Source organism: Anthonomus grandis, chromosome 2 (assembly GCF_022605725.1).
Source record: "Anthonomus grandis grandis chromosome 2, icAntGran1.3, whole genome shotgun sequence".
Lineage (NCBI taxonomy): Eukaryota > Metazoa > Arthropoda > Insecta > Coleoptera > Curculionidae > Anthonomus > Anthonomus grandis.
In genome coordinates this window covers 17,844,613-17,871,994 of record NC_065547.1, presented here as the reverse complement: position 1 = coordinate 17,871,994, position 27,382 = coordinate 17,844,613, and the positions used below count along the sequence as shown (strand labels likewise).

Genomic DNA, 27,382 nt, shown 5'->3' with positions numbered 1-27,382 from the left:
GAACGAACCTATTAACGCCCACTTCCGAGAAGCGGCCAAGATTGTAAATTTATTTAAGTAGTTTACCTCATTCCTGTAAATTTATCGTTTTTGAAAATGTTCTGTTAGTCGCGTTTAATCCTAGATGTCTCTATACGTATTAAATATCTCTGTATAATGTAGTACCCATATGGAACTTTTAAAAACCAAAATCCGTTATTGTCTTAGAACATTGAAAGGCCTATCAATGTTCTAAAGTTATTGTTTGTCAATATAGGATGTGATGAGATGTTTTTAGATTAATGTATTGTAATTTTATGTGTGTGCCATTGTTTTTAACCTTTTTATGGACATTTTGTAATAATATCATGTAAGTTTTACTATGTTTCTAATTAATTTATTAGTTTAATAACACCCTTTTATATTTTTACTTACATAGTTTTCCCTTGACAATGGTTTAACAACCGAAACGCGTCGGCCCTCGGGATTTTTTAAATAAAGATTGTGAAGTAAACAGGACTCTTCGCCTATTATTTTAGTTTGCAATTAACATTAAATTGCTCTAACAAGCACCATAAGCAAAATTATTGAAAATATTATGGCGACAAGTTATTGAAATGTCTTGAAGAAAATAACCTGCATAAAAATCAATATGCTTTCAGGAAAAACTCACAACACTGAAAATGCTCCAAAGAGTGGTGTGCTGTGAGTTTTCCATCAAAATGGAGATAATTCTGAAGGATCTGGATAAAGGAAAAAAGTTATTGGTATGCTCCTACTTGACTGTCAAATATGGGAGATAGAGGAATACCTAATGACATTGTTATGCAGTTTGTAATGATTTTTTCTCATGCAGATGACTTAGCAATGAATATAATGGGCTGGCATATTGTAAACAGTAAAGCTGAAGTAGCATTAAATAAAACAAATTATGTAGCCTTTTCCTTCTCTTCTAGATCTTCACCTGATTTTCAAAGGTACATAACACTGAAACTTAAAAATGATATATTTTACCTTGGGGGAGTCATTTGAGTTATGGGATCATAACTTGGGCGGTGCAGGATCAACAGTCCTCAGAAAAATGCAGATAGCATAAAAATGGATCATGCTCTTTAAAAATAAACGATATCCATCAGGTTTGGTGTATCAGTAAAGTGAACTGTTAATGTGTAACCAATACAACTTCATGTACAGGCGATAAAAAGATGTAGTTTAAAAATACAGAACTATAAGAATCATATAAAGCATGGGAACACAAGAAGTACAGCACAGAGCAATGTAATGCCACAGAACCCCAAGCACTGCATCTGCCAAAGTCATGTGCATTATTTGGGAGCAATAAGGTATATAATGCTCTGCCAATATTAAGGTACACAGACTAAGAAAGCAGGTGTCCTGCTTACTGGCAGTCTCTTATAAACGCCAATAATTAAGTGCGCTTTTAAATGTTCCGGCACCTAGACAAAGCCGGTCGGAACTTGTTGCAAGCGTCAATCGACGCCGATTTTTTTACCGGAAGGAATTTTTAATTCTTGGTCGCTTGTTTTCGGAGCCGAGGCGAGCGTGCGTTTTCAGTGCATATTATTTTTTTAAATAAATTGTGATAATGGACGTAGAAAGTCTGATCTCTGTTATTTTTACAAGGCCTGCACTGTGGAATAAACAGCTAAAGTTTGTGGAATAAAATAGTAGCTGAAATGGAAATAAATGGTAAGTTTCCATTAATAATAATAGTATATATTTTCAGGAAAACTACAATTTTACTTATATGTATAATTTATTAAACAAATATAGTAATAATCCGTCTCCCGGCACTTTGATTTTTACGATTTCTTTTACGGCTCAATGTCTACATCAGTTAGGTGTCTTTGAAAATTTTCTCTATCAAGAATGGTATTATAAATAATACAAATTCTTTTAATAATGTTATCTTCGTATTTGTGCCTGGAAGATTAGAAGGTTCGGGTATTTTGTGGTATTTTGTTTATATTTCTTTTGTGGTTAATAATTTATAAAAATCTGAGGACTGGAAAGTTCCGCCGTAACTTTGTTTTCCATAAGCACCTACGTCTATAGCAATCAGTTTGTAATTGGCATCTGCAATCGCTTGAAGTACAACAGGAAAATATTTTACAGTTAAAAAACATAGACCCACAAAAGTTTTCAGCGATCATTTTAAAAATTTCCTTTGTTGAAATAGGCATATGTTCGGGCTGCAACTCATGCCATATTACCACTACAGTTTCAGCTGTAATACTTCCTACAGTTGAGTCTCCCATTCGAAAAAAAAGCTTAGACTTATATGAACAGCCTGTTGCTGAATATGTGAAATAAATAATAAACTTTAATCTCCTTTAACAAAAAATTAAAGCAAACTGTTTTTTCAAAAAATGCCTTACGAGAAAAATGGAAATATTTGCGGGACCAGTTTGCAGTAGAGTTAGGAAAAATTCCAAAAACTCGATCGGGAGATCCAGCCTGTTACACGTCAAAATGGCCATTTTTTAATTCGCTTATCTTTTTGAAAGACATAGTTAAATCCAGAATTTCTACTGGAAATTGCAATACACAAACTGCAGAAAGTCTACACAAGTCGAAAACGAAAATAGTCAGACAAATGACAGTATTGACGAAGTTGCAGATGATAATTTAGAGAGCCAAATGAAAATGATACTATTCCAAAAATAAACGAAAATAATGAGACCGAAATCGATAACGATGGAAAGAAAACAGTCAGGGAAAATTTTAAAAACTTGGAATCAACAAATCATAATAATTGAAAACAAAAATCACAATATTTACATGAAAAGACTAAGCAATCACAAGTGGTGGAGAAGGATGATGATCACACTTTTTTTTTGGTTTTCTTCCTTATCTATGTCAAATTCCAGAAAACAAAGTTCTGTAATTGAGAGGGCGTGTGCAACAACTTGTTGAAGAATATACATAAACACATGGATCATATTCTGTACACCTCAAGTTTCTCCGTATGCTGGAAGTTCATATTCTTCCTCATCCACGTACACTCCACAAGCTACGCAGCCTTTTGCACAAAATACGAATTTTTCAACACCATTTTCTTAACCTTTAGATAGATAGAATGTCTTCAATGATTGTTTATACTTTTTTAAGAAAGTTTTGTTACAATTATGCGTTGGTTTAATAAATGGTATTTTAATAAGAATGAATATTTTACTCAACCAATAGTAATCACAAGTCCTTCTTCGGGAAGAATCGGCTGTTTGTGCCAGTTGAATCATGTTTTTGTTAGGCGTTGCTCAGTTTTTTCCAAAATATAATTAAATATACTTAATGTCATTCTCGTGTAATAAAAAATCGTTCTTCATGAATTGTCAGCGAACTACACGTTCTTTATTTAACGGATGTATTCCTTGCCTTGGTCTTCGCATTCGTAAAAAAATATTTTCCAGAAGCAACAATTCTTCATCAGAGGATGAACTGGACATCTTGCCTTTACAAAGTCTGCTTTATACTGGCAGATAACCAGCTTTCTTTATGTACATACTAGCTGGAAAACCGGCACCGGTATTGAGCGCCGAAAGTAGGCGCTGGATGACCTGCTTTCTTTGTGTGTTTACCTTTAGGGAACAAACGTGCGTGGATAAAGAAGAGTAATTTTCTAGTTAATAATAGCATATGTACTTTAGGAGTTACTGAATTAACGCTTCCTACTGAAGAAAAAAAATTATAAGATCTGGTAACAATATACATGTTTGCTTTTGGAAGATTTTTATATCACTTGTCCGATTGTAATAAAATTAATATTATATAATCGGTATTTTTTTCTTTTGTTAATGTTATTTATAATTTCTGCAGTTTTTCTATTTTATGAACTATACACCTTGGTGGAAATCCGTTCTGGGTATAGTTCACACACTTTTAGTTGGAATGGAGAATTATGTATCACTTAAATGCTTGAAACTTCAAAATTATCAATCAATTTGGATATGTTTCTGAGGTAAATCGTTAGACTCGCAAACTGATTTAATCTTTAAATTAGAGAATATATCAGGGTGTAATTTAACTGTAAATATTTTCTTAATTTTTAAAGAAAATACTCTTTTAATAATTTAAAAGAATATAAATAAATAAAGATACAATAAAATTAATTATACATTTTTAAACATGATAAAAAAACGTTTTTGATTTCTAACTATCAATTCTAGTGTAACACACTATAAACATGTCAAGAAAATGCTTTGATATAAATAAAGAAAAAAAAAACATATTTTCTTTGCATCTTATTTACTTACAATAATACAAAAAATATTAATAAAAGACAATAAATCTCATAAAACACTGTTCTCTTAATTAAGATCTTTGTACATAGGGCAATAGAGGGTGCAACATGACAGGACATTTAAATTTATTATGAGACTCATTCTATTGCCCCATGTCAAATGGGTTTCACTTATTGCATAAAATTTACTGTCCTAGTAGAGCAACATTACATACATCAACAATAAATATATCTTTATAGAACATCAAACAATTTATATATAAAACTATGTTATGATTTGAAACCCTTAAGTAGATCTTATATCCATTTTAAACCACTTTAAAAAATATATAAAATTTTTGAAAATATTATTATCTTTGCGCACATAAACCGGTTCCTTGTCTTTTGTTCCTAACAAATTGAAAATCAAAGTAAATGCTACAAAAATATCATTTTTTCAATCACTAGATCAAGATAGAACTGATATGTTAAAGTTCCAATTGACCAAATTTAAAATATTGTCATCCGTTTCTTATTCCGTATTGATTACCTAGGGGTTGTTTCTGTTTTAAAACTAATATGTACCAGTAAGGAGGCTAGCTCTAAGTCCTCGCTATAAGCGTTTTTTAGCCACACACTCCGATAACCTTTTCTTATGCAAGTAAGCTAAAAAAAAACAAAATTATTTAATTTTCGTTTTAAAACACCAAAAGGGACTAAATTACCGGATATGTAGCTTGCCCGATAAAGTTGGGCTCTCCAAACACGTCCTCGTTCTGAACAATGAATCTAATAAGGGCAAAATTAGGATTAAACACGGTAAACTCGCATATTTCATCCGTCCATTTTGGACTGAAACCGTTATCCATTATTCGTTTTGTGGTGTGCTTTATTCCAGAATCGAAAGGGGCGCCGATTATTTCGACCTCGACAAAGGGACTGGCTATGCCTTTTTTTGACCTAAATTAGAGTTTATTTTATTTGCAACAATGAAATAAAATTAAGTTACTTATTACAGGGAATCGTTCACTATTGATATTTACTTTGCTTAACTTAAAAAACATATTGGAAAATATTCTTTAGTTTCAATACAGTAAAGATGGTACTGATATCTCTTAAGCTCTTTGGCTAATAAAAAATAGTAAAGATCAAAATGACGTTAACACAAAAATTATGACATATGTAACTAAACTGTTATTAACTTTAATAAATCGAGTCCAAATTTTTTTAAGGTATTCAAAAGAGCAAAAGTGGTGCCTTTTTTATAAATATGGGTTGCTTCAGTGACCTTTGACCTGACTTCAGTGTGAAATAATTATTGCTCGATATTTTTGTTGCTCAACATATGAAAAATGAATGACCAAAGTAACAACAAAATTAAATTATTCCAAATTTCTAATCTAACAGACTATTTGACATGAACCATTTCTATTTAGAAAAAAAAACAGTAAAAAAGTACCTGGAGGCACTAGCAACCTTTTTAGAAGTGGCAAAAGTTTTTGATTTTGGTCACACATTTTGGCAATCATTAAAGAATGAAGTTTTTCTGTTTTCTGTACTATCCTACATAAACTATTTTGCCAACCTTTGAATTCAAGGCAAGTTTGCCACTATATTATAGCAGGCAGAGGACACAAGTTACCTTAATCCAATAATGTTAAAGGATTTTCAGCACGAAAAAATATATGCGATTCTAACTTTGAACAACAATCTTTCATATATGAAATGGTAAAGAGACGCATGATTCATATTGGTGAAAAACTCATCTAGCTGTTTTGCGGTCAGGAGTACTATATGTCTAAGAGCAGCCTTCTGGAGAAAAACGAGCAATTACATACCTAGAGAACATTTCTAGGAAAAGCAGTCCATAAGTTCTTAACACCATATTGATGCTTTTGACAGGTGTGAGAAAACAGCTGCAAATACTAGGCATCATTTATGGTGGAGTGCAAATCATCAATAGGTGATAAACTGCCTAAGTTTTAAACCCAAGTTTGACCTGCTATAATCTTCATGATATCCCTGTTTATAAATAGGAATAATCATGGAGATTTTTAGACATGAAGAGAAACTCCCAACTTTTTAAATTACCCTCACCAGAAACTCCAATACAAAATTTGAAGTGCTAAGAAAACTGCTGACATGTTGTCGATCTTCTCCTGAGCTGTTAAATCTTAAGTAATAATAACTTAGCCTTTGATCTTAGCTTAGGGTCGGGAATCTGGGTTAAAAGCAAAAAAAAAGTCATGGGTACTAGAAGAATATACAGTTTTTTTTATCCCATCATCGTAGAAAATTCTTGACTTAATTTCAATAGCACATGTTTACTAATTTAAAAATTAAAGATCATATACGAAACTTATATTAAGCCATAAATACCTGCAGAGATGACGTCCAGCAATAATCCTAAGTTCAACCGTAACCGGGTCTACGCCAGTTAAAGTAGCTTTGTCAAAAGGATCAAAATTCGGCCTACAAATAATAATATAATATAAATAAATAATATAATTTGTATTTAAATATATCATTTAACTAACATTGCTGGAGAGACAATAATCTTACCAGCACATAAATTCGGGCTTTAACAAATATCCACAACCACCGTTGTCCCTAAATTTAGCTTGATTTAACTGCATCGGTTTGTCACCTGTTTGGTAGTTTAATGCCACCATTTGAGAGCCGCAATTCCACATATTTATGGGGTTGTAGTTGGAGGAATCGATCCGAAGACCATTTGGATACACTCTTGAAAATTGGACCTGAAAAACATGAGAAGTTTGGGTGGTTAAATAAAGGTAAGTAAGATGTTAGGCAATGCGTAGTCTCATCAAACCTATGTAATATTATATATGTATATACATTATTTATTTATTTATTTACGTTACTCAACAGAGAAACTCCAATTGAGTGAAAAAATTCATATTTTAAAAATGGGAATAGCTTAGATCGAATTACAATTTAAATTGACTAACAAATTATTAAATGCTGAAAAGAACAAAAGAAAGCAAAAATATCTAAACTAAGCGAATTCTTTTAATATCGGCCAATCCACAGTTGTAATATATCACACTGATCCTATATAGAGTTGTACGTAATAGAATCTCTACATCAAGACGAAAATTTGGTGATGTTGGTTATAGGTCTTACAAGATAAAAGGCTTGAGGACTGCAAGATTCATTAATTAACGTAAAAATTGTAGATCTGCTAAATTCCTTGTTTCTTGTAACTGGAATCTTTCGAGCAAATGATCGTTTGAAAAGCCGACTTCCAGCTACACTCCTTTTATTAGGATTATTCGCAATGAGTTAAATTGGAGTTTGTTCATTTAAGTTATTTTATTCGCTGCTGGAGAACCGCCCAAAAACAGATTAAACAAATTACAAAGAAGACAAAACGAGGCCATACAAATATTATATCATATAAACTACTATACTCTAAGAATGAACTCAGATTTCTAACAGTGTAACAGCGAACACAGATTTGGACCATCAAAAAACTAAGAATTTATGAACAAACTAAATTTTCATACCCGATATAAAAAAAAACCATTTACTGAAAAACAGAACTAATTTATCTCATGGGGGCACTATGATTATGTCTATAAACAACGATTTTTCACCGGTAACTAAGCTTGATAACTTTTTATCAGAAAAAGTATTTGAATTTTCCATAGTTTACCATAATACATACAACCTCTCTATTATTTGTGTATATAGAGCACCTGACGCTGACTTCCTTCAAAAACTACTAAGCTTGCTAGAATCCTTGCCCTTAAAAGGTAAATTAATTTTGTGTGGCGACCTTAATATTGATTTTTCCAGTGTGTGTGCTGCTCAAGAATCTCTTCACTCTATTTTCGTCTCAATGGGTATAGTAATGCATATTAACTTTCCTACCAGAATAACTAGAAATAGTTCTAGTACCATCGACTATGTCGTGTCATCTTTTGCTCCTGAACTCGTAGATTGTACGGTTTTTAATTCCGGATTTTCTGATCATGAAGCTGCACTAACTAAATTTTCCATAAATTCTAAAGGCAAAAACGCGTTACGTAAATTAGGCCGTGTTTTTGGCAAAAATAATTTCTTACAATTCAAGAACTTATGCCAAACGGCTGATTGGGATTTTCTTTCTGACGATATAGATAGTGAATTTTCTAGTTTTATAAAGTCGTCGGGCTCATTATCACACCTGAAAAAATTTACAGACAGCGTATTTTTTTCTACTATGTCAAGCTTTATAGAAAAATATACCATAAGACTATAAAAGCTGCAAAAGATATTTATTATAATAAAAGGATGATCGAATCAAGTAATGTTGCCAAAGAAACATGGTCTATTGTAAATTAATTAAGAAATAACACTTCTTCATCTAGCACTATCCCTACTTCACCTGAGGGCCTTAATCACTACTTTGTTAATGTAGCTAAAAATCTAATGGCTACCATAACACCTTCTCACGATCCTCGTTCATGTCTTCGAAATGAAAATTTACACAGCTTCTTTTTTACCCCCATTGTATCAACAGAGCTTCAAACTACAATTAATGAAATAAAAAACAAATCATCATCTGGTACAGATGGGCTCACTCTCAAAATGTTTTCCAATCTGCCAAATTGCACCCTAATCCATCTAACAAACTTAATTAACAAGTCATTCCAAAATGGTGTCTTTCCTACCTGCCTTAAGACTGCAATAATTATTCCTTTGCATAAGGGAGGAGATAAACAGCAAGCTTCAAACTATCGCCCAATCGCATTCCTTCCCACTTTATCAAAGATCATTGAACGATTGGTTAAAACAAGGCTCTTATCGTTTCTGTTTAATTATAAAATTCTTACTCCTCACCAATTTGGATTCTTGAGTATCAAGTGCACAAATGATGCTATGTTTTCTCTCTTTAATAGTGTTTACACCAGTATAAATAATAATCATTCAACAGCAACAATTTTTTGGGATTTCTCCAAGGCTTTTGATTGTGTAAACCATATTATCTTAATTGACAAATTGAACGAGTGGTTTAAATCGTATCTCAGTTACAGAAATCAGCTTCTAAAGGTTGATACGACGAAGTCTTCTTGCAAACCAATAGAATGTGGGGTACCTCAAGGTTCAGTCCTGGGCCCTATTTTGTTTATGATTTTTGTAAATGACATGGCCAATCTTAAAATCAGTGGCAAAATCTGTCTTTTTGCTGACGATACTAGCTTTACATGGAGCAATCCGGATGCTAGGGCACTAAATGCTACTATTTCTAATGACTTAATTACCATTAAATCGTGGTGCGATTCTAATCTTCTGTACCTAAATGTCTCAACAACTAAAGTCTTATCATATAAAACTACTATTCAACCCTTTGTACTTAACAACACCAGTTTGGACGTTGTTGAATCTGTGTTCTTGGAAGTTCTTGGGACTTAATGTTGACTACTCCCTAAAATGGGACTTGCATATTGATGCCTTATATAAAAAATTAAGTTCAGCATGTTTTTCCTTAGGATCAGTTTCCAGGGAATTAAGTTTTCAAACATCAAGAACAGTTTATTATGCCCTTTTTGAGTCATATCTACGTTACACCCTTCCATTCTGGGGCACATGCGGTGTGACTCAATTTGAGCGCATCTTTAAACTCCAAAGAGAGCAGTTCGGTATCTGCTTGGACTTAATAGCAGAGCTCACTGTCAAGAAATCTTTAAAAAATACAAGATACTTACTCTTCCCTCTTTATTCATATTGGAATCTATTTGCTTAGTACGCAAACATAAGTCAGAAATGCCAAGTAGGCCGTCTCACAATTATTCACTTCGCAACGCAGTGCCATGATCTTTATCTGCAAACCCCTTGGTCCGAGTTAGTAAAAAGCTCTATTCTATACAGAGCCAAAAAGATGCATAATCATTTGCCTTTGGAAATTAAAATCAATTACTTCTTTTCCTCGATTTCATAATGCTTTGAAGGCATACTTTCTGGAAAAAGCCTAGTACGTAGTGGAGGATTTTTTTCTAGGATACCTTTTTGGGTATCACACACACACTGGCTCTTTTTATGTCTTAAAATAGAGAATATATTAGTTTTTTTTTCTTTAGTAAATGAATTGCACTTTCATTTTGTATTTAATTAATTTACTGTTATTGACTATTGTGTTTATTTTTATTGACATTTTATACATCATGATGTATATTGACCAGGTACATTGTTTTAGTACAGTTTTGCATGTATTTATTTTGTTTATATATTTTATTTTTATTTTGTGTGTTTTGTTTTGTTTTTATATGTTTTTTGTTATTAGCTTTGTCTACAAAATTTTGTAATTTTTTGACAATAAAGCATATGATTGATTGATTGATTGATTGAAATAAAACATAACAATAACACAAGTAAATCAGTGCCATAATTGCAACGTGAGAAATGCAATAGATCTTAGAAATTATTATTCCAAACACTGACAGGAAGGCAAAAAAAATGATTTTTAATTGATTGAGCGTTCTTAACGATTTGCTTGATTGCAGTTTACTTTTCCTAAATATTGATATATCCAACAAATATAAAAAATTTATGTTTCTCTATGAACAAAGCTAGATGCCAAACACTTCTCTAAATAATATGAAAATACACAATGCCAACTGTATAGAGTGTAATGCTTGTGATTGTCAGTAAAATGAGAAAACCATTATAAAAATTCTATAAATTAGGATGGAGTTTAAAAAAGAATTATGTAATTTTATTAATATAGAAAATTTTAACGTAGGGTATGTGTCTCCGAGGTGCTGCGACTAAAAAACTGCTGAAATTGCTTTATAACATCAAGTCTATTATATTCAAGTCTTTACTAAAAAATAGTTACTTGTAATTAGTTAGTTTGCACAAAGACCTAATTCTGCACCGCTATAAAATTCAATTGGTGCAAGAATTAAAACCCCAGGATGCCAATCAGATGCTAGAATTCGTAAACGAAGCAATTGAGCGCTTACAAACGTTTACCAAAACCTTATTCTCGGATTAAGCTCATTTTCATCGTAATGGGTACGTAAATAAGCAAAACATCCCGAGGAATTCTATTTTCTTCTGTTCATACTTTTTTGAAGTTGAAAGGGGATGTGCCCTCACAGGAATTCAGAGTGTTCTACAGGGATGTTGGATGAGTTTTTGATGCCTGAACTACAGAATGTTCCTGCCTATAACCAATGAACATGGTTCCAGGAGAGCGTAACGTCAAATGCGTCTAATGCCTTTCTGCCGCAAATTTTTCCAAGCAAATTAATTTTGAGAAGAGGTGACATAAATTGGCCGGCAGTCCTGATTTTCAATCCTATGGACTTTTTCCTGTGGCGGGTTACCTCAAATCTAAAGTCGACATTAATTAACCAACTTTTCTGGCGCAGTTGAACCAAATATTCGCCACGAAATGGAAGCCATCACGGAGCCTACCACCTCCCAATCCGTCATGAGAAATTAGAATGTTAGATTGAAGGTGTGTCGTGAACGCGAGGGAAAACATTTGGACGACCTTTTATTTGGATTCGGGATCGGATTTTGGATCGGATTATTTGGATTGGAAACGGGTTATTTAATTTTTTATCGATTTCGACCACTTCTATTAACTTATGATATCTTACCTGATGATATTTTAAGAAAAATGGTCTCTCTAACTGACAGAGCAATCTCTCTGCCTTAGTCTCCGGAAAACTTGACATCTCATAAAATACAAAACCATACTTGGCCCTCTCCATGTTAAAAGAAATCGAACGGCAATAAATGATGATATTCGAAAGCTCTTTGGCGATCCTATAAGTCCTTTCCATTTCCCTATGCTGGATCTCTTGCTGAGTCGCTTTTTGTGTTACTTCTCTAATAGCCGAAACCCATTCTAATGCCTGAATAAACTGTTTAATATCCGTAACTTTTAGGGAGTTTCTAACTTACATAATCTCTAGATTGCACGGCACAATCAAACGGCACTAGGGCGGTAGACGGGGCGATTCTGATTAGCCATTCGAGACCAGGTCTTTCCGGTCTATTTATCAGTTCGACCACTGCTCCTTTCATGTCTAGAGATCCCTGGATAACTGAATCAGACTGCAATTGGAGAAATTTATTAAGTTTAGCTTAGAGACGGTTAAATTGAGGAAATCATTGTTATTACTGTCTTAACAATAAAACCTCAACAAAACAAACGTTCAAAATGCCCTTTTCATGCCTTTAAATATTTCAACAACTAAACACATGCCTATAGCAAAGGACTTTTATAAACCTTGTACCTTTTTCCTCCTTGCCTATACAAAATTGCACAAAATGGTTAAAGTCACTTATTTTATGTTTTTTGCAATGCTGAACATTATTTGGATTTTATTTTAAAATCAGAACAGGCAACAAATGTTGTAAATAATTAAATTGTTTAAATGCAAATATGGCGAAAAGAGTTATTGGTCGTAGCGAATAAATTTATTTTTAAAAAATGTTGCAGGTATTTACCAAAATTCGCAAGGGATTTCAAAATTCAAGCGCTTGAGTGCAATAATAAATAACAAATAACTGCGTAGTGGCGATGTCTATAGTGTACGACTGTAATGTTTTTATGTGATATAATTCTATTTTTATTATTTTAATTAATTCAGCTTAGTAAAACATAGTCATAATTATTCATTTCATTTCATCTTAATCTTATTATAATAAATAAATTACTACTTGCATATGAGATTAAAAAAATTTAGAATAGCGGCATATCTGCTTATATTTGTGGTAACTTTGCATCGCTGTAAAAATTTATTCGCTAAGATTTAATAAACGTCGGTCTTTCGTTTTGGTACATAGCTGTGACCAAGTAACCCAAATGACCTTTTTTGTTGCGCATTTTACGGGCAGCAGTTTTAATAACACATTTTTTTGATACTGCCAATACGTTTTGAGATATTTGCATTTAAATAATTAAATTATTTATAACCTTTTGTTGCCTGTTCTGATTAAAAAATAAATATTAAAATCGTATCCAGAAAAAACAAAAAATACGATGCTTTTTATCCATCCCGCTAAATTTCGTACCTTTCGTTCCCAGCGAATGCTCTAAGAGATGTAACTAAAATTAAATATCTAAAATAGGATAGTGATTTGTGGACAAAAAAAACTATACCGGTCTGGCCAACATCTTGGGTGTGAAAATCTTGCAATGACCAGATCTTACCACAAAAACAAAACGATTGCGTACTTCCCCTTCTACTACCTAGACTTCTCCCCAAATTGAACGTATATAATTCATTCACGCCGCACGCGAAGATTGTCCTTTACTTGAATTGAGTAAACCTTGTGTCCTATTTTACAGAAGTAAAATAATTTTATTTAAAAATTGCATGTATAAAACGATACTCTGTGTGCGTCCCACAATTAAAGGCTTTACCTCTAATCATAGAATATGGTACCTGCATACTGCAAGTTGTTAAATAAGTCTGCAATAGGATACAAGATCTAAAATTGCCAATGTAGTATTTCTTTCATGTACGGACCTTTTCTGTTACACCTTGGATCGTTTTCGATCGAAATATTACACATCATTTCATTACGATTGTCTATATACTCAGAGAAAAAAACTTATGAGAGGCCCGTATAGACAACTCCTTTAGCAGGATCTAGTGCTCGCGAAAATAATAATTGGATCCGAAGCGAGAGCATTAATAGGAAAGTTTTATTATTACATTATTTTTATGTAACATATGGCATATTTTACTGTAATTTTATTCGTTTAATATTTTTATTGGATTTATTTGTAGTCCTGAGAGCAAAGTTTCACTTGGACGACGCCTAGTTGACATAGAATTCCCATTTAATGAAATTTAAAAAATCTGCAAACATGGTCCATTTGGATGCATTTTTTCAAATATGGATGTAGTTGGAGAAACAAGACCTTAAAACTTCATTAAAATTAAAGTGTAACATGTGCAATGAAATTAAATACTTTCAATTTATTAAATGAAGATGATGGCCGTGGGTATAAACAAAAGTCTTGTACTAGGAACAATATCTACAGGCCTTGGATATTCTGCTGCAGAAGAATGCATGTCACTTTTAAATATACCCTTTATGTCGAATAAGACATACCAAAAGTATCATGAGATAGTAGCAGACGTAATTCAAGAAATGGCTTGGGAGAGAAAAACTATCGACCCTAATACTCAACTGCTATTTATTACTGTTGTCGTTGATGGTGCTTGGATCAAACGCTCTTACAATGTAAACTATGATGCGCATCTGGTGTGGTACGTATTATATATAGTAAATATAAAAAGCAGAATATAACTTTTCTACAAATTCTTTTTGTCTGAGATATATCCAAAAATAAGTTGGTTCAGTCGTTCGTGGAAGAACCGGAAAGCTTGTTTTGAGCAATTGCAAAAAACCTTTTGCCAGATCCAGGTCATAAATGATTCACAAATTGGGACGCCACATCTAGTAGCATGGAGAGTGAAATAATTGGCGGAAGCTTTAAAACGAGCATTGAAATGTATGGCCTAATATATTAAGATTAAAGATTAAGATTAGTTGGTGATGGAGACAGCAGTGTTTACAAAAAGCTACTAGAAACACGGCCCTATGGAGTAACATTAGTTCAAAAAGTTGAATGCAGAAATCGCTGAAAAATGTTTGTAGCAAATTTTGTGTTATATGCAAGTCTTAAAAATTTTATTGTATCATGTAAAAAGAATAATGTAATTCTTATCTGTTACCCAAATCAACTCTTTGGCAAATTAAGTTTTAGGCTAAATACCTATAGAATTTTTATTTTTTATTTTAGGTGGGTAATAAAATTTGCTCTACTGGTATCTCATTTACGCATTGCACATCAAGATATAAACTTTTTTTTTTCGAATGTTTTGCGATCCAATATAAATTATTTTAGCGTGATTTGTTGGAAAGAGATCCAAATAAAACCAAAGCTCTTATGATTTCGATGTCGACTTTTCGACTTTCATAAAGTCAGTTTCAAAATCTTCAGGACAATACAATGAGATTTTTTATATTCAAAAAATAAAGGACGTTTTAATTAAAACGTCCTGAGGATGACTTTATAAAATAAAAAATTATAATTTCTTTGTTTCCCTCTAAAATTATTTTTTTATTTTTTTTAGGTAAAACAAGAAGCTCATCGACTAATTCTCCAGTTCGGCTTACGCTAAGAAAAATAATATTATCCAACATAAAATGATTACGAATTTGCATTACAATGGCAGTTAGATATAGAGTGAAACAAGGAACCACATTTTCAATTTTTCAGCAAAGACGAAATCAATAATTTAACCAAAGACGTAAAAATGTGATTCTACGACGTTTTTGGAGATGTAATGTGAACTACTAGACTATTTTAAATGCTCTAGGAGAGACAAAGAATATAATTATATTTCAGCCTTGAAAGATTCTGGCTTACTCGATGACCTACTAGTATGTTTTAATAGGTTAATACATAATACATCAAGCCTAATAAATCGTAGGTCGGACTAAGCCAGCTGAGAAACTGCATCAATTTCATTTAATTTAAGCTGAGGAGATTACCATTTAGCAATTTCAACAATTCTTTCTGAAGAGAAAAAAATCTCAAGAAGCTTTACGAAAAAATATGCTGAAATGATTAAAAAAAGGAGAGTAAAACCAAAAAGGCTATTTCAATAGAAAATATACAAAAAAAAGTCTTCTTGATAATAAAGATTATGGTCCTGGGGCCTCAATTGAACCTGATTTATTATCTGAGCAGTTCGAAATTCGCAAGGAAACATTTTTACAATAAATTTTCAAAAATATTGAGCAAATTGCTCAGCTAGAGAAAAAAACCGGATGACAAGGGAGGAACCATTTGAAATAAAGTAATTTGCAAAATTGTATGCCACAACAGTTTCAAAATGTGGGCTTTATGCAGACTCCTATTTACTATATTTGGCAGCAAGTCCAGATGGGCTAATTAAAGAAGAAGGAATTATAGAAATAAAATGTCCATCAACAGCTACAAAACTCATAATAGAAGATGCAATTAAGCAAAACAAAATTATATTTATCACACTTGTTAATGGAAAATTAAAACTAAAAATATCGCATAGTTATTACTACCAAATACAAGGACAACTGCATATAATAAGAAGGAAGAATTGTTACTTTATTGTTTGGTCATCGCTAGGATGTTTATATATGTTTAAATTTCAATAACAATTTTATGTTTTAGATTCAAAGAGACGACGTATTTTGGGAGAATAACATGGAACCATTCCTTACTGAATTTTATTTTAAATGCCTGCTACTAAAGATTATAGCGCCTAGATTTACCAGAGGACTGAAAATAAGAAACCCTTTACGAAATATAAACACAAACATCATAAAAGAAAAATTAACATATTTTAATAAATTTTAAGGATTAAAAGCTAAAAAAATGCTTTTTTAGCATCGTATATATTTTTATATTTAAAAATTTGAAGCACCTATTTAAAATAAGAAAGCTAGGGTAATTTACGGTCAAACCGAAAGTGATCCTAAACAAGTTAGATACACAGTTGAATATATCACTCAATCCCAATTTGAATATAACAAATACCTATTAAACCGAATTTCACTTTTTTATTTGAAAAAGATAGGGGCCAACCATTCTCCTAAAACACCAATATTATTTACTTTTTTAGGAAAAAAAATTAAAACTACTAGAGACACTTTTAGTATCCTTAACCACACAACAAAAATCTTCAACATTTTTAAAATATAAAACTTCATATAAATACTTATATTTATTTAATAAAATAATTTCAAATTGTGTTTATTGAGTTTTCTGTTGAAAACAATGATTTTTTTTTAAGTTTATAAAACTTAACACGAATAAATGAGACCAGTTGATTAACATCCAATGGGGATGTTAGTCAACTGGCGTCGTCAGATGTTGATCTAATGGGTGGGACGGTGGAAACTGCGACACCGTTGCGACTGCGAGCAAACACGGAATCCGATGCGGAAATACGACGCAACTCCAAATCTGATTTGATAACGTGGTGGAGGGCGCTCTTAAAGAACTAAATTTGACATTACTTACTCCAGAATCATCCTGACTAGGGCTGGTCCGTTCGATTTCTTCCACATAAGCAGCTGGAAAGTATCTTTGTATTGCCCCACCATAATCACCGCGCCACCAATCGGGACTGTCTGATGGTTTGGTAACGTTGGTGATAATTGCATGACAACAGAAAGATAATTCATCAGATCTTTGCGCTCTATAGTCGTACTTGGCTTTCACTGTGATCTTTGGGACGAATACTGATGAAGGATCCATGTATGATGGGGTAGTGTGGTTGTATGGGGGCGATTCATCTTGTTCCTGAAAACATGATTTAAATTATAAGTGTTTGGTAATATAGTTACTTATATAATCGTTATTTACACAGATCTCCGACAGATCATTTTGACACTTTTATGGTAGTTTTGGAGTATCTTTCTGTAAGACTAAATAAAAATTTAAGAGTTATTAAGTTTTTATTGCTATAAATTTGAATGTGGTTTTGGCAAGTAGAATAAAAATACACGTTTATTCATTTTTTGACACCTAATAGTTGAGATATTCCATTGACTTACTTCAATACATGAATGGTGTCAGCATTTAATTGACACTAAACGCGGTGCCCACAATCAATTCTATACTTTAATATTAACTATGGAAGCACCGTAGGTTGTTTTTTAATTATATTACCTAATATCTTATCAGAACGCTTTTAAATTAAGGATTTCAAGAAATAAACTTTTTTTATTCCTGGAAGATGGACAGTTCAACTGCATTGAAAAAAAAAGTAATAATTTCTCCCAGTTTACTCGATACAAAATGCTTATCAAGTACATCAAGCACCTTGTTCTTGATTATTCGTTGTCCTTTTTCAGTCCCTTAAATGAAACCTTCCCGGTAAAGACAAGGAATGTTCTTCTTAGCACAAATTCCAAGTGGAAAATAAAAAAAAAAAGATCTTGGTACTAATAAACCAAATGGATGTACAACAAAATATTCCGTCATATAAGTATTACGTCTTCTGCACTGGCGGAAACCCGACAAGGGCTTTAAGAGTGAAGGTCAAGCACCAACACGTTTGTTACCAAGAGCGATTACCTGCACCACATTTTTATACTTCTATCTATATAAAAATGATATTCTATATATAAAAAATCATTTACTTGATATGACTTCTAAAACCTGCGAATCAGTCTATACAGCTAATTAGTTTGGGTCATGTCAGCGAAAAAATGATGTTTTACACATTCTAAATGTTATCTCACACAGAATCTTCTCTGGCGAATCTATAAATATTGTGCAGTGGCATAAAAGTATACAATATTCCAGACTCTGACATGAAATGTGAACTAATACAGTAATTTAAAGTCATTTGACATATCTTCTAGGAATTGAAGATATTATTTCATGTAATCATTTGAAGTAATTTTTCCATTTTATTACAGGTAATAGATGAATTTTAAATAATTTGTATTTTACGCTTTTGGAGTCAATTTTCCAGAAATTACATAATTTTTAATGTCTTAACGGAAAGGCTTGAAAGAGTTTGAATTAATCATCATTTGGTTTCAGCACTTGGACGTTTTTTTTAATACATTTTACACGATCAACACTTGACTTACCTACATGATTCTGTATTTTACATGAAATATATTTATTTGATAGTAGGCATGAAAACAAATAGTGAAAGAAATGTTCTAGATCTATATAGCCCACTAGAATAACAAACAACAGTGCCACACTTTTGGATCATATTTACATAAATTTTAATAATTCATTTTTAGGCGAAGTAAAATCAACAGCCCTATCTGATCACGAGGGACAGATTCTACAAGTCTCCGATCTGCCCCCTCAGAGGCGAGGGAAAACAAGTATAGTCGCTTCGCTCCTATACTTTTGGTCCGTGGGGACCAGTTTGGAACCTTTAGGTCTTGTCTGTGAATGGCTATAAAGGAATTCTTAAAAAAAAACAAAAATTATCAAGTGTACCAACGTTTATATGCCAAGGAAAGAGATGACCAGTGGTTGGGGTATCATGCTTCAAAGAACCATAATTTGTTAAATTTTTTTTTTGCTTCAAAATCGAAAGGGGTGTATAGCCATGAAAAATTGTGAAAAAATGGTTTTTATTTTTTTCTAACTAAACTATAACTCTGACAACTTTTTGTCTTAAACAAAAGTTCTAGGGAATATTACGAGGTATTCGACTGTTAAAACGAATTGATTATAGCTATCACAGAATCGGAGAAAATTGTAAAAAACTATTAAACATAAATATCGAAATATCAAGAGCTCTATGGAAAAATTTCAATTTTTTATTTTTCTATCTTGTACTACTTCAGGATACCTTTCAAAAAGGTTCTTATCGATTTGACTCTAAAATAAACGGAAAACCTATTTCTTTGCATTTTTCGATTTTGAAGCAAAATCCGGGCTCAAAATGAGCATTTTTTCAAAATATGCTCCGATTTCAAAATTTCTTTTTTCTAGTTGAAAACCATTCAAATACTAACAAAAAAGCTTAATGACAAAATTTTCCACGATTTATAGGAGTGCCATAATATAGAGGAAAAAATTAGGTCCCTTAAGAGATTATGTATAGGGATAACACAACCGGGTTTTTACGTCGATTTCTTTAATTTTTCAGTTTTATTTCGAAAAGCAATTGTAATTAAATATAAAAAGAATTAACAGGAGGAGAATAAGTAATAATAGAAAACATCAACGAATTGAATCGAAGCTATAGAAGTCGAGATATTAGTAAAAATGTGAAAAAAAATAAAAGAAAACTCGTTTTTTCCCACGGTAGCATTTTTTTTCTTAAAATGATAACCGACAAATTATAATGTAAGCCCTAAGTTGGCAATATCCATTAAAAAAAACCCAAGAAAAAAAGAATTTTTTTTTGCTCCAAAATCGAAAGGGGTATAGCCATGAAAAATTTCAAAAAAATGGTTTTTATTTTTTTTTAAATAAACTATAACTCTGAAAACTTTTTGTCTTAAACAAAAGTTTTCGGGTATATTATGAGGTATTCGAATGTTAAAACGAATTGTTTCTAGCTATCACAGAATCGGAGAAAATTGTAAAAAACTATTAATCATAAATATCGAATTATCAAGAGCCCTATTAAAAAATTTCAATTTTTTATTTTTCTATCTTGTACTACTCCAGGATACCTTTTAAAAAAGTTATTATCGATTTGACTCTAAAATGAACAGAAAACCTATTTATTTGCATTTATCGATTTTCGAACAAAATCCGGCCAAAAATGAAATTTTTTTCAAAACATGCTCCAAATTCAAAATTTCTTTTTTCTGGCTAAAGACCATTCAAAAAGTAATACAAAAGCTTTATGACAAAATTTTTCAAAATCTATAATAATGCTACAATATTATGAAAGAAGATAAGTTCCCTTTAAAGCATACCGAACCGATGATTTTTTAATTTTTTTTTCAAAGGCAAATCTAAGAAACAATTTAACTAATTAAGATAAAAGCAATAGGGTAATACAAAATATTATCTATAAATATATACATATAATCTAATAGGAAATTTCAATCAAATCGGGCGAATAGGAAAGAAATTTTGATAGTCACGTGACTTAAAAACGCAATATTTTAAAAATTTGTAAAAACTCAATAATGACATCCTAATAAAACTCTAAATTCCAAATTTGAACCCAATCGGATCAATAGCAAAAAAGTTATGGAAGTCACGTGACTTTAAAATTCAATATGTCAAATTTCTGGCAAAATTTATTACTTGCATCCTAAATAAAGCCCAAATACTAAATTTCAACCCAATCGGATCAATAGCAAAAGAATTATGAAAGTCACGTGACTTTAAAATATAATTTGTCAATTATCTGTCAAAATTTATGAATTGTGTCCTAAATAAAGCATAAATACCAAATTTGAACCCAATCGGACTCATAGCCAAAAAGTTACAATAGTCACGTGACCCGGAAGTCAAATGTCAAATATCTGTCAAAAATTAATAATTGCATCCTAAATAAAGCCCAAATACCAAATTTGAACCCAATTGGACTCATAGCAAAAAAGTTACAATAGTCACGTGACCCGGAAGTCAAATGTCAAATATCTGTCAAAAATTAATAATTGCATCCTAAATAAACCCCAAATACCAAATTTCAATCAAATCGGACAAATAGGAAGAAAGTTAAGGTAGTCACGTGACCTTAAAACATAGTCATGTCAAATATCTGTAAAAATTTATTAATCTTATCCGAAATAGGTACTAGGTACCAAATTTCAACCAAATCGCACCAATACCAAAAAAGTTATGATACTAGACTAACCTTAAAAATCAATAATTTCAAAAAAATTTTATTTATAACCCAAAAGCAATCTTTAAGAATTATTAACATATATTAATAATAAACTAAATAGTAAAAACTCACAAAATATCTAAATTTTTATTTTAAATTAAATAGATCATTACGACTGACCCGTGTATATATTCAAATAATTTTAATAAAATAATAGGGCAAATTTCATTTCGTCTCACCCCGGTATAAAACCACTGACTTGTCAAAAAAACGGCATTTTTCGAAGACGTCAAAATGTTTGCCGAATTTTCCTGGCCGCAATACACAATTTCCCCAATTGATATGCACAGATTCGGAAAGCCCATTCATTTTCTGATTCGGTGCTTCCTTTCCCTGATCGTTTCCGGTTCATTTCCGGTTCATGATTTTGTAAAAAAATGCACAGGGCAGGTAGCAAAAAACAAAATGTCTGTTATTGAAAATATTAAGAGTGGTAAAAGTAAAAGTAATTTAGAGATCTTAGATGAAATAAACAATCATTACATAACAAGTTGTCTAGACCTTCAAATAAATCGGGACGAGGCTTTAAAACATAAAAAATTCACAAAAGTCCTTATTTTTTCACCCAACATGTCCAAATGAAATAATTTCAATAAATGACCTAAAAAGTAAAAAATCAGCTGAAAGAGACGAGATTCCTGTGCATTTAATAAAATCAGTTGCCGCAGAAATTGCACATCCATTCAGCTTTTTAGTGAATCTCAGCATAGAAACCGGGACTTTTCCAACTGATCTTAAAATTACAAAAATAATACCAATTTACAAGAAAGGGGATGAAAAAGAAATAAAAAACTACAGACCCATTGCTTTGTTAAACAATTTTAGTAAAGTTATTGAAAAAGTTATATATGAGCGATTACTACATTTCTTTGAAACAGAAAACTTGATCTCAGATTTTCAAAATGGATTTAGTAAAAAAATCAAGAATTTGAGCGATATATCAGGCTTTATATAAGAGATTAAATTCACTGAATAAATGTCGGGTAACAGTTGCTATGATGCTTGACCTATAAAAGGCATTTGACAGTGTCGATCACAGCCTTCTGCAGGAAAAATTGGAGAGGTGTGGAGTGCGTAGGGTTGCTCTGCAACTGCTTCGCTTTTACTTGACTGGGCGTAGTCAGTATATTGCTGATTCAGGCTATGGGTCGGGGGTGGAGGGCGTATGTCGGGAAGTACCACAGGGCTCCATACTTGATCCCCTACTTTATATTATGTACACCAATGAGTTACCAGAGGTTGTGAGCGACGCTGTTTAGTTTGCAGATGATGTGAATGTTACTTTGTCCACTGAGAATGAAGAAAATATATCCCAAAAAACGTTCATCACCTTATCACTACTTGAAAATTGGTTTAATAATAATAACCTACTGCTTAATTTGGATAAATCCCAATTTATTAAATTCAACTATAAAAAAAGACTTATTCAACTACCTATAAAGTAGATCTCAAACAAATTGAAACTCTGGATTATGTAACTTTTCTAGGGATCAGGTTAGACCATAGGTTGGATTGGACACATCACATTGACTTTCTTGCAGACAAAATTAGCCTCTTACTGCTGAGCATTAAAAATAATTCCCTTGCATGTAAGTATAGAAACATCAACAATAGCATACCATGCTTATGTACACTCTCGTCTATATGGAGTCATATTCTGGGGTGACAGCTCGGAGGAAGCTAGGATCTTTCTTCTTCAGAAACGCTGTATCAGAAATATAAATGGCCTAAAAGTGATAGAGACTTGCAGGGAAAAATTTAAACAAAATAAAATCTTAACACTCATATGCACTTACATTTTGGAAGCAGCGTTGTTTGTTAAAGATAATCCAGACCTCTTTTCAGAAACAAATAGGGAGCATCCCCGAAAAACAAGGCATAAAGACAATTTAAAAAATGTAAAATGTAGCTTTAGCTTTATTCAGAAAAATGTTCAATATAATCTTATAAAAATTTTCAATAAAATACCTATTGAGATAAGAGCACTCAAAAGCAAAAAATGTAAAACATTTTTAAAATTAACTCTAATTGAAAAATGCTACTATTCAGTTGATGAATTCCTTAATGATACAACTTTTCCGAGTCTGAGCTGATAGATAACATAACACTACTTTTTATTTAAATTTTACTTGAATGCATAAATACCCACATTGATATTATACTTGGTTCCTCAATTGCCCTTGTGTCGTGTGGGTGTATGTGCTTTTTTTAATTGTATTGTATTTAAGATTAGTGTAAGTTTTATTTTAGAAAATTTTATTACTAAAATACTGTGTAAGCAATCTAAGTTTTATGCTAATTTTAATTTAGTTTATAATCTTTATTTTATTTTATTTTATTTTGATACATTCTACACCTATTATCGGTTATTGTTCTTTTGTATCAATAAAGTAAAGTAGTAGTATTTATTACATTATTGTTTTTTTTATCAGATGAATTCTTACATACATACTAATAAAAGAATTTCAATAATGTAAAGTGTCTCGAAAGCAATAATCAAATACATAATAATAATACCATCATAAAGGCCTTTTAGGTCGATCCAAAGGAGATTAATGCTTAAGCCATTACAGCACGTAGTATACAATTTACATTCCTCAGGGGGGCTAGTGACCTAAAAGGCTTTTATGGGAAAAATTTTGATTACACCTTATCGAATCGCGTATGTGGAGTTAAAAATAGTTAGACGCGGGTTAGAACCGGTTCAGGGTGTTATTTTAAATACCGATGGGTTTAATTGTTTGTTTACGGGTGGTCCCAAATGCAATAAGATGTTTTTGAATCCCATCGAAAAGTGTTAAATTATGTAAATGAAGGAACAAGAAATAGAAGTGAGTGTGGTTTACTATTTAACAGTAAAAAAAATCAAAATATTTTGGTTTTAGAGGTATTTAAGAATATTAATACTTCACACCCTGAATTTCCAATATCACATTTTTGACCAGTCGAGTTGAGGACTCGTTAAAGTTTTGGCAATGTCTTCTACAATATGTTATATAGTAAATTAAATGAAGTTTTATTAAGAAGTTGAAGAAACAAGACACTAAAATCTTGTTGACCCTATCTACTTTCCATAATGAGCCACATGCATAGCGTGTCTCAAACTCGAGGGTGACCATTAGAAACAGATACAAATTCATTTAAATTGTATCAAAGTTGCGTAATTTGATGCCTATAATGTCGATTAAAAATTAAATTAATTATAAATTAATTATAAAAACTTTCGGACATTTAAAAAGTAAAAAAAATTTCGCGTGAAAAATTTGCCAATTGCAGGAGAAAACTATCGGTTTTTAGCGAACGTTTCGAATTATATTTAATTCATCTTCAGGTCTCTACAACTGGGAACTGTTAGCAGATCCTATCAACTACGAGCAAATAAAAATCGCATTTCCTAACATTAACACTATAGAAGAGAACTGCAAGTTGATTTGCAAAAAGAAAAGTAAAACTTCATTACACTTGCCGTCAGGTGTAATATACACAATTCCTTGTAAAAAGTGTGGCAAGAATTGTGTAGGTAAATATCTCGAAGAACGTATTCAACAATGCAAAAGAGATAACCTAAAAAAAATGTGATTCACCCTACAGCACCACTTGAACATGTTAGGGAACTGCATATAACATTGTAAGGCTAGAATTAGCATTGCCATGGAACTATGTGCTGTTTGTTTGCTCGCAACATCTCTGATGCAATGATGCCAAATGCTTATGTAGAAATGAAAAAAAAACTCTTTAACATCATAAAAATTAGGCACTTATTTTGACAGGCACAAAACAATACTACTGTTCCTTTTTAATAAAGTACGAAGCATTTTCTTTAATAACATATGATAAAATACCTTATAAAGAAGTCAATAAGAATATTCAAAGTACAATGAATGCAGATTACGTATATGTGAGAAAAAGGCAACAACATCGCAATGCTGCTCGATCGCATTGCTGACTCCACCGACACAAGAAATCTTTACCAGTGACGTCGTAAAAAATATTTCCATGATAAATATTTATTTATAATAGATTATGCTTTAAATTATAAACAATATTACCGTTTATGAACTCTTTATGCGTTTTTTTAACGTACTCCATTAGAGTAAAGGCACCTATTTAATAAAAATTACTTTTAAGTAAATAAATAATATTTTATAATTATTATGGATTTCTTAATAAGTTTTTATTATTCTACGTTTATAATGACGTTTCTCCCTTGATATCATGTTATGACAGTATCATATTTGCTTGTGAAAAGATCGGCTTGAATGGCCTTTTTTTCATGGTGGGGTACAAGTTTTTACCATCGTAACAGTTCACAAAAACACTAAAATGCTTCCTTTGTTAACCAAAAACTAAAGAAAAAACACAGAAATTCACAAATGCCGAATGTAAACACAAAGCCGTTTGACGAGATGACACAAGAAGCTGACAGCAGCTTTTGCTTGCGGTGTTAACATTTCAATTTTTTTAGAATCGATTTCGGAAATAATAATGTTAATAATTTTTTTTTTGCTTGGAAGATGTTATTTTTGCGCTTAAAATAAGATATACCTATTTTTACTTCTAATCCAAAATCTAACACCAATAAGTTAAATTCACATTATTATATGTGTTGATATACATATAACTAATAATTTCCCTTTTTTTGAAAATGTATATAAACTTAACAACAGAGAATCGGTGAATATGTTTGTAAACAACACAACCCGCTGGAACTTAAACAAACTTATTTTTTAAAACTTTTATTATAGTATTATTGTTTACTAATTCTAGTCTTTTAATGTTCTAAGGGGAACTGGATCATTTTTTTTTGACTTTAATAACATACAAATTCTCGACTAACCAAAATTCTTATTTAAACGCAACATAACTGAAATGCTGTATATTAAAAACATAATACTAGACTACATAATCTATCAACTTTAGATGTGACACTGAAAACCTGTTGTTATGCTTACTCAATAAAATATTATTACACAAAAATTAGATTAAATATGAAAACACTAATTAAATGTCCCAATCAAGCAACAACACTCTAATTCTTAAGCCTTAAACTATATTTCTAGTATCAGTTATTGACATATACAGGGTGTCCTAAAAGTAATGAAACATAGAACAACAGTAGATTCCTTACGTCAAAATAATGTGATTGGTCAACTTGCCTTATCCTAACTTTAATAGTAACTGAAATACAGAGTGTCAAAGTATTATTTGATTTATCATTTTTTCTCATAGGTCTTGAACTTAATAACATACTGTCATTAAATTTAGAACATACGAGTCTTTTAAAAAGAAAAATAAAACAGTTTTCCTGTTTTCGGTAGAGGGCGCTCGTTACGTTAGTTTTTAATTTTTTAAATTATTAATTGGTTTGAAAAGTATCAAAATAAATTCCTTTTTTAATTTTACATAAAAAATGTATACCTTATTAAATTCGCTAATAGCAATCATTTTCGAATCAATCGCACTTTTAGGTTCTTATAATATATGAATGACTTAAATTTACTAGATTTTTAGCAATGCTAAATAAAATAAAATTAATACCTAAGATTATTGATATTTATGTAAAATCAGAATAGTTACTGAATAAAATAAAATATTACGACTTTTTTGTTAATTTTCATATCATAACCAAAGTAAAAGAAATTTATTTTTTTATATTTTATTTTTAAAAAAATATGCCAAAAACAATAATAAACAAAGAAACATACAAATAACGCTACTATAACAACTGTTCAAAATCCCCTTCATTAACTTCAATGCGTTTTAAAATACGTTAAACACATGCTGCCGTATTTTAAAAAGA

General features: G+C 31.4%; 1 protein-coding gene across 3 annotated transcripts in view; it reads right to left on the bottom strand.

The window, feature by feature from the left end:
* Positions 1-4,228: 4,228 nt before the first annotated feature.
* The window catches only part of LOC126733559 (1-phosphatidylinositol 4,5-bisphosphate phosphodiesterase gamma-1), a 75,907-nt gene continuing 52,753 nt past the window's right edge, over positions 4,229-27,382 (bottom strand). For all 3 annotated transcript variants that reach the window (XM_050436897.1, XM_050436896.1, XM_050436895.1), the window contains exons 15-21: positions 17,271-17,552; positions 12,143-12,295; positions 11,836-12,093; positions 6,782-6,978; positions 6,599-6,691; positions 4,945-5,179; positions 4,229-4,885 (exon numbers count right to left, since the gene is read on the bottom strand). In XM_050436897.1, coding sequence (XP_050292854.1) covers positions 4,766-4,885; positions 4,945-5,179; positions 6,599-6,691; positions 6,782-6,978; positions 11,836-12,093; positions 12,143-12,295; positions 17,271-17,552 — 1,338 coding nt within the window. In that variant the 3' untranslated portion in view covers positions 4,229-4,765. The remainder of the gene's footprint in view (positions 4,886-4,944; positions 5,180-6,598; positions 6,692-6,781; positions 6,979-11,835; positions 12,094-12,142; positions 12,296-17,270; positions 17,553-27,382) is intronic.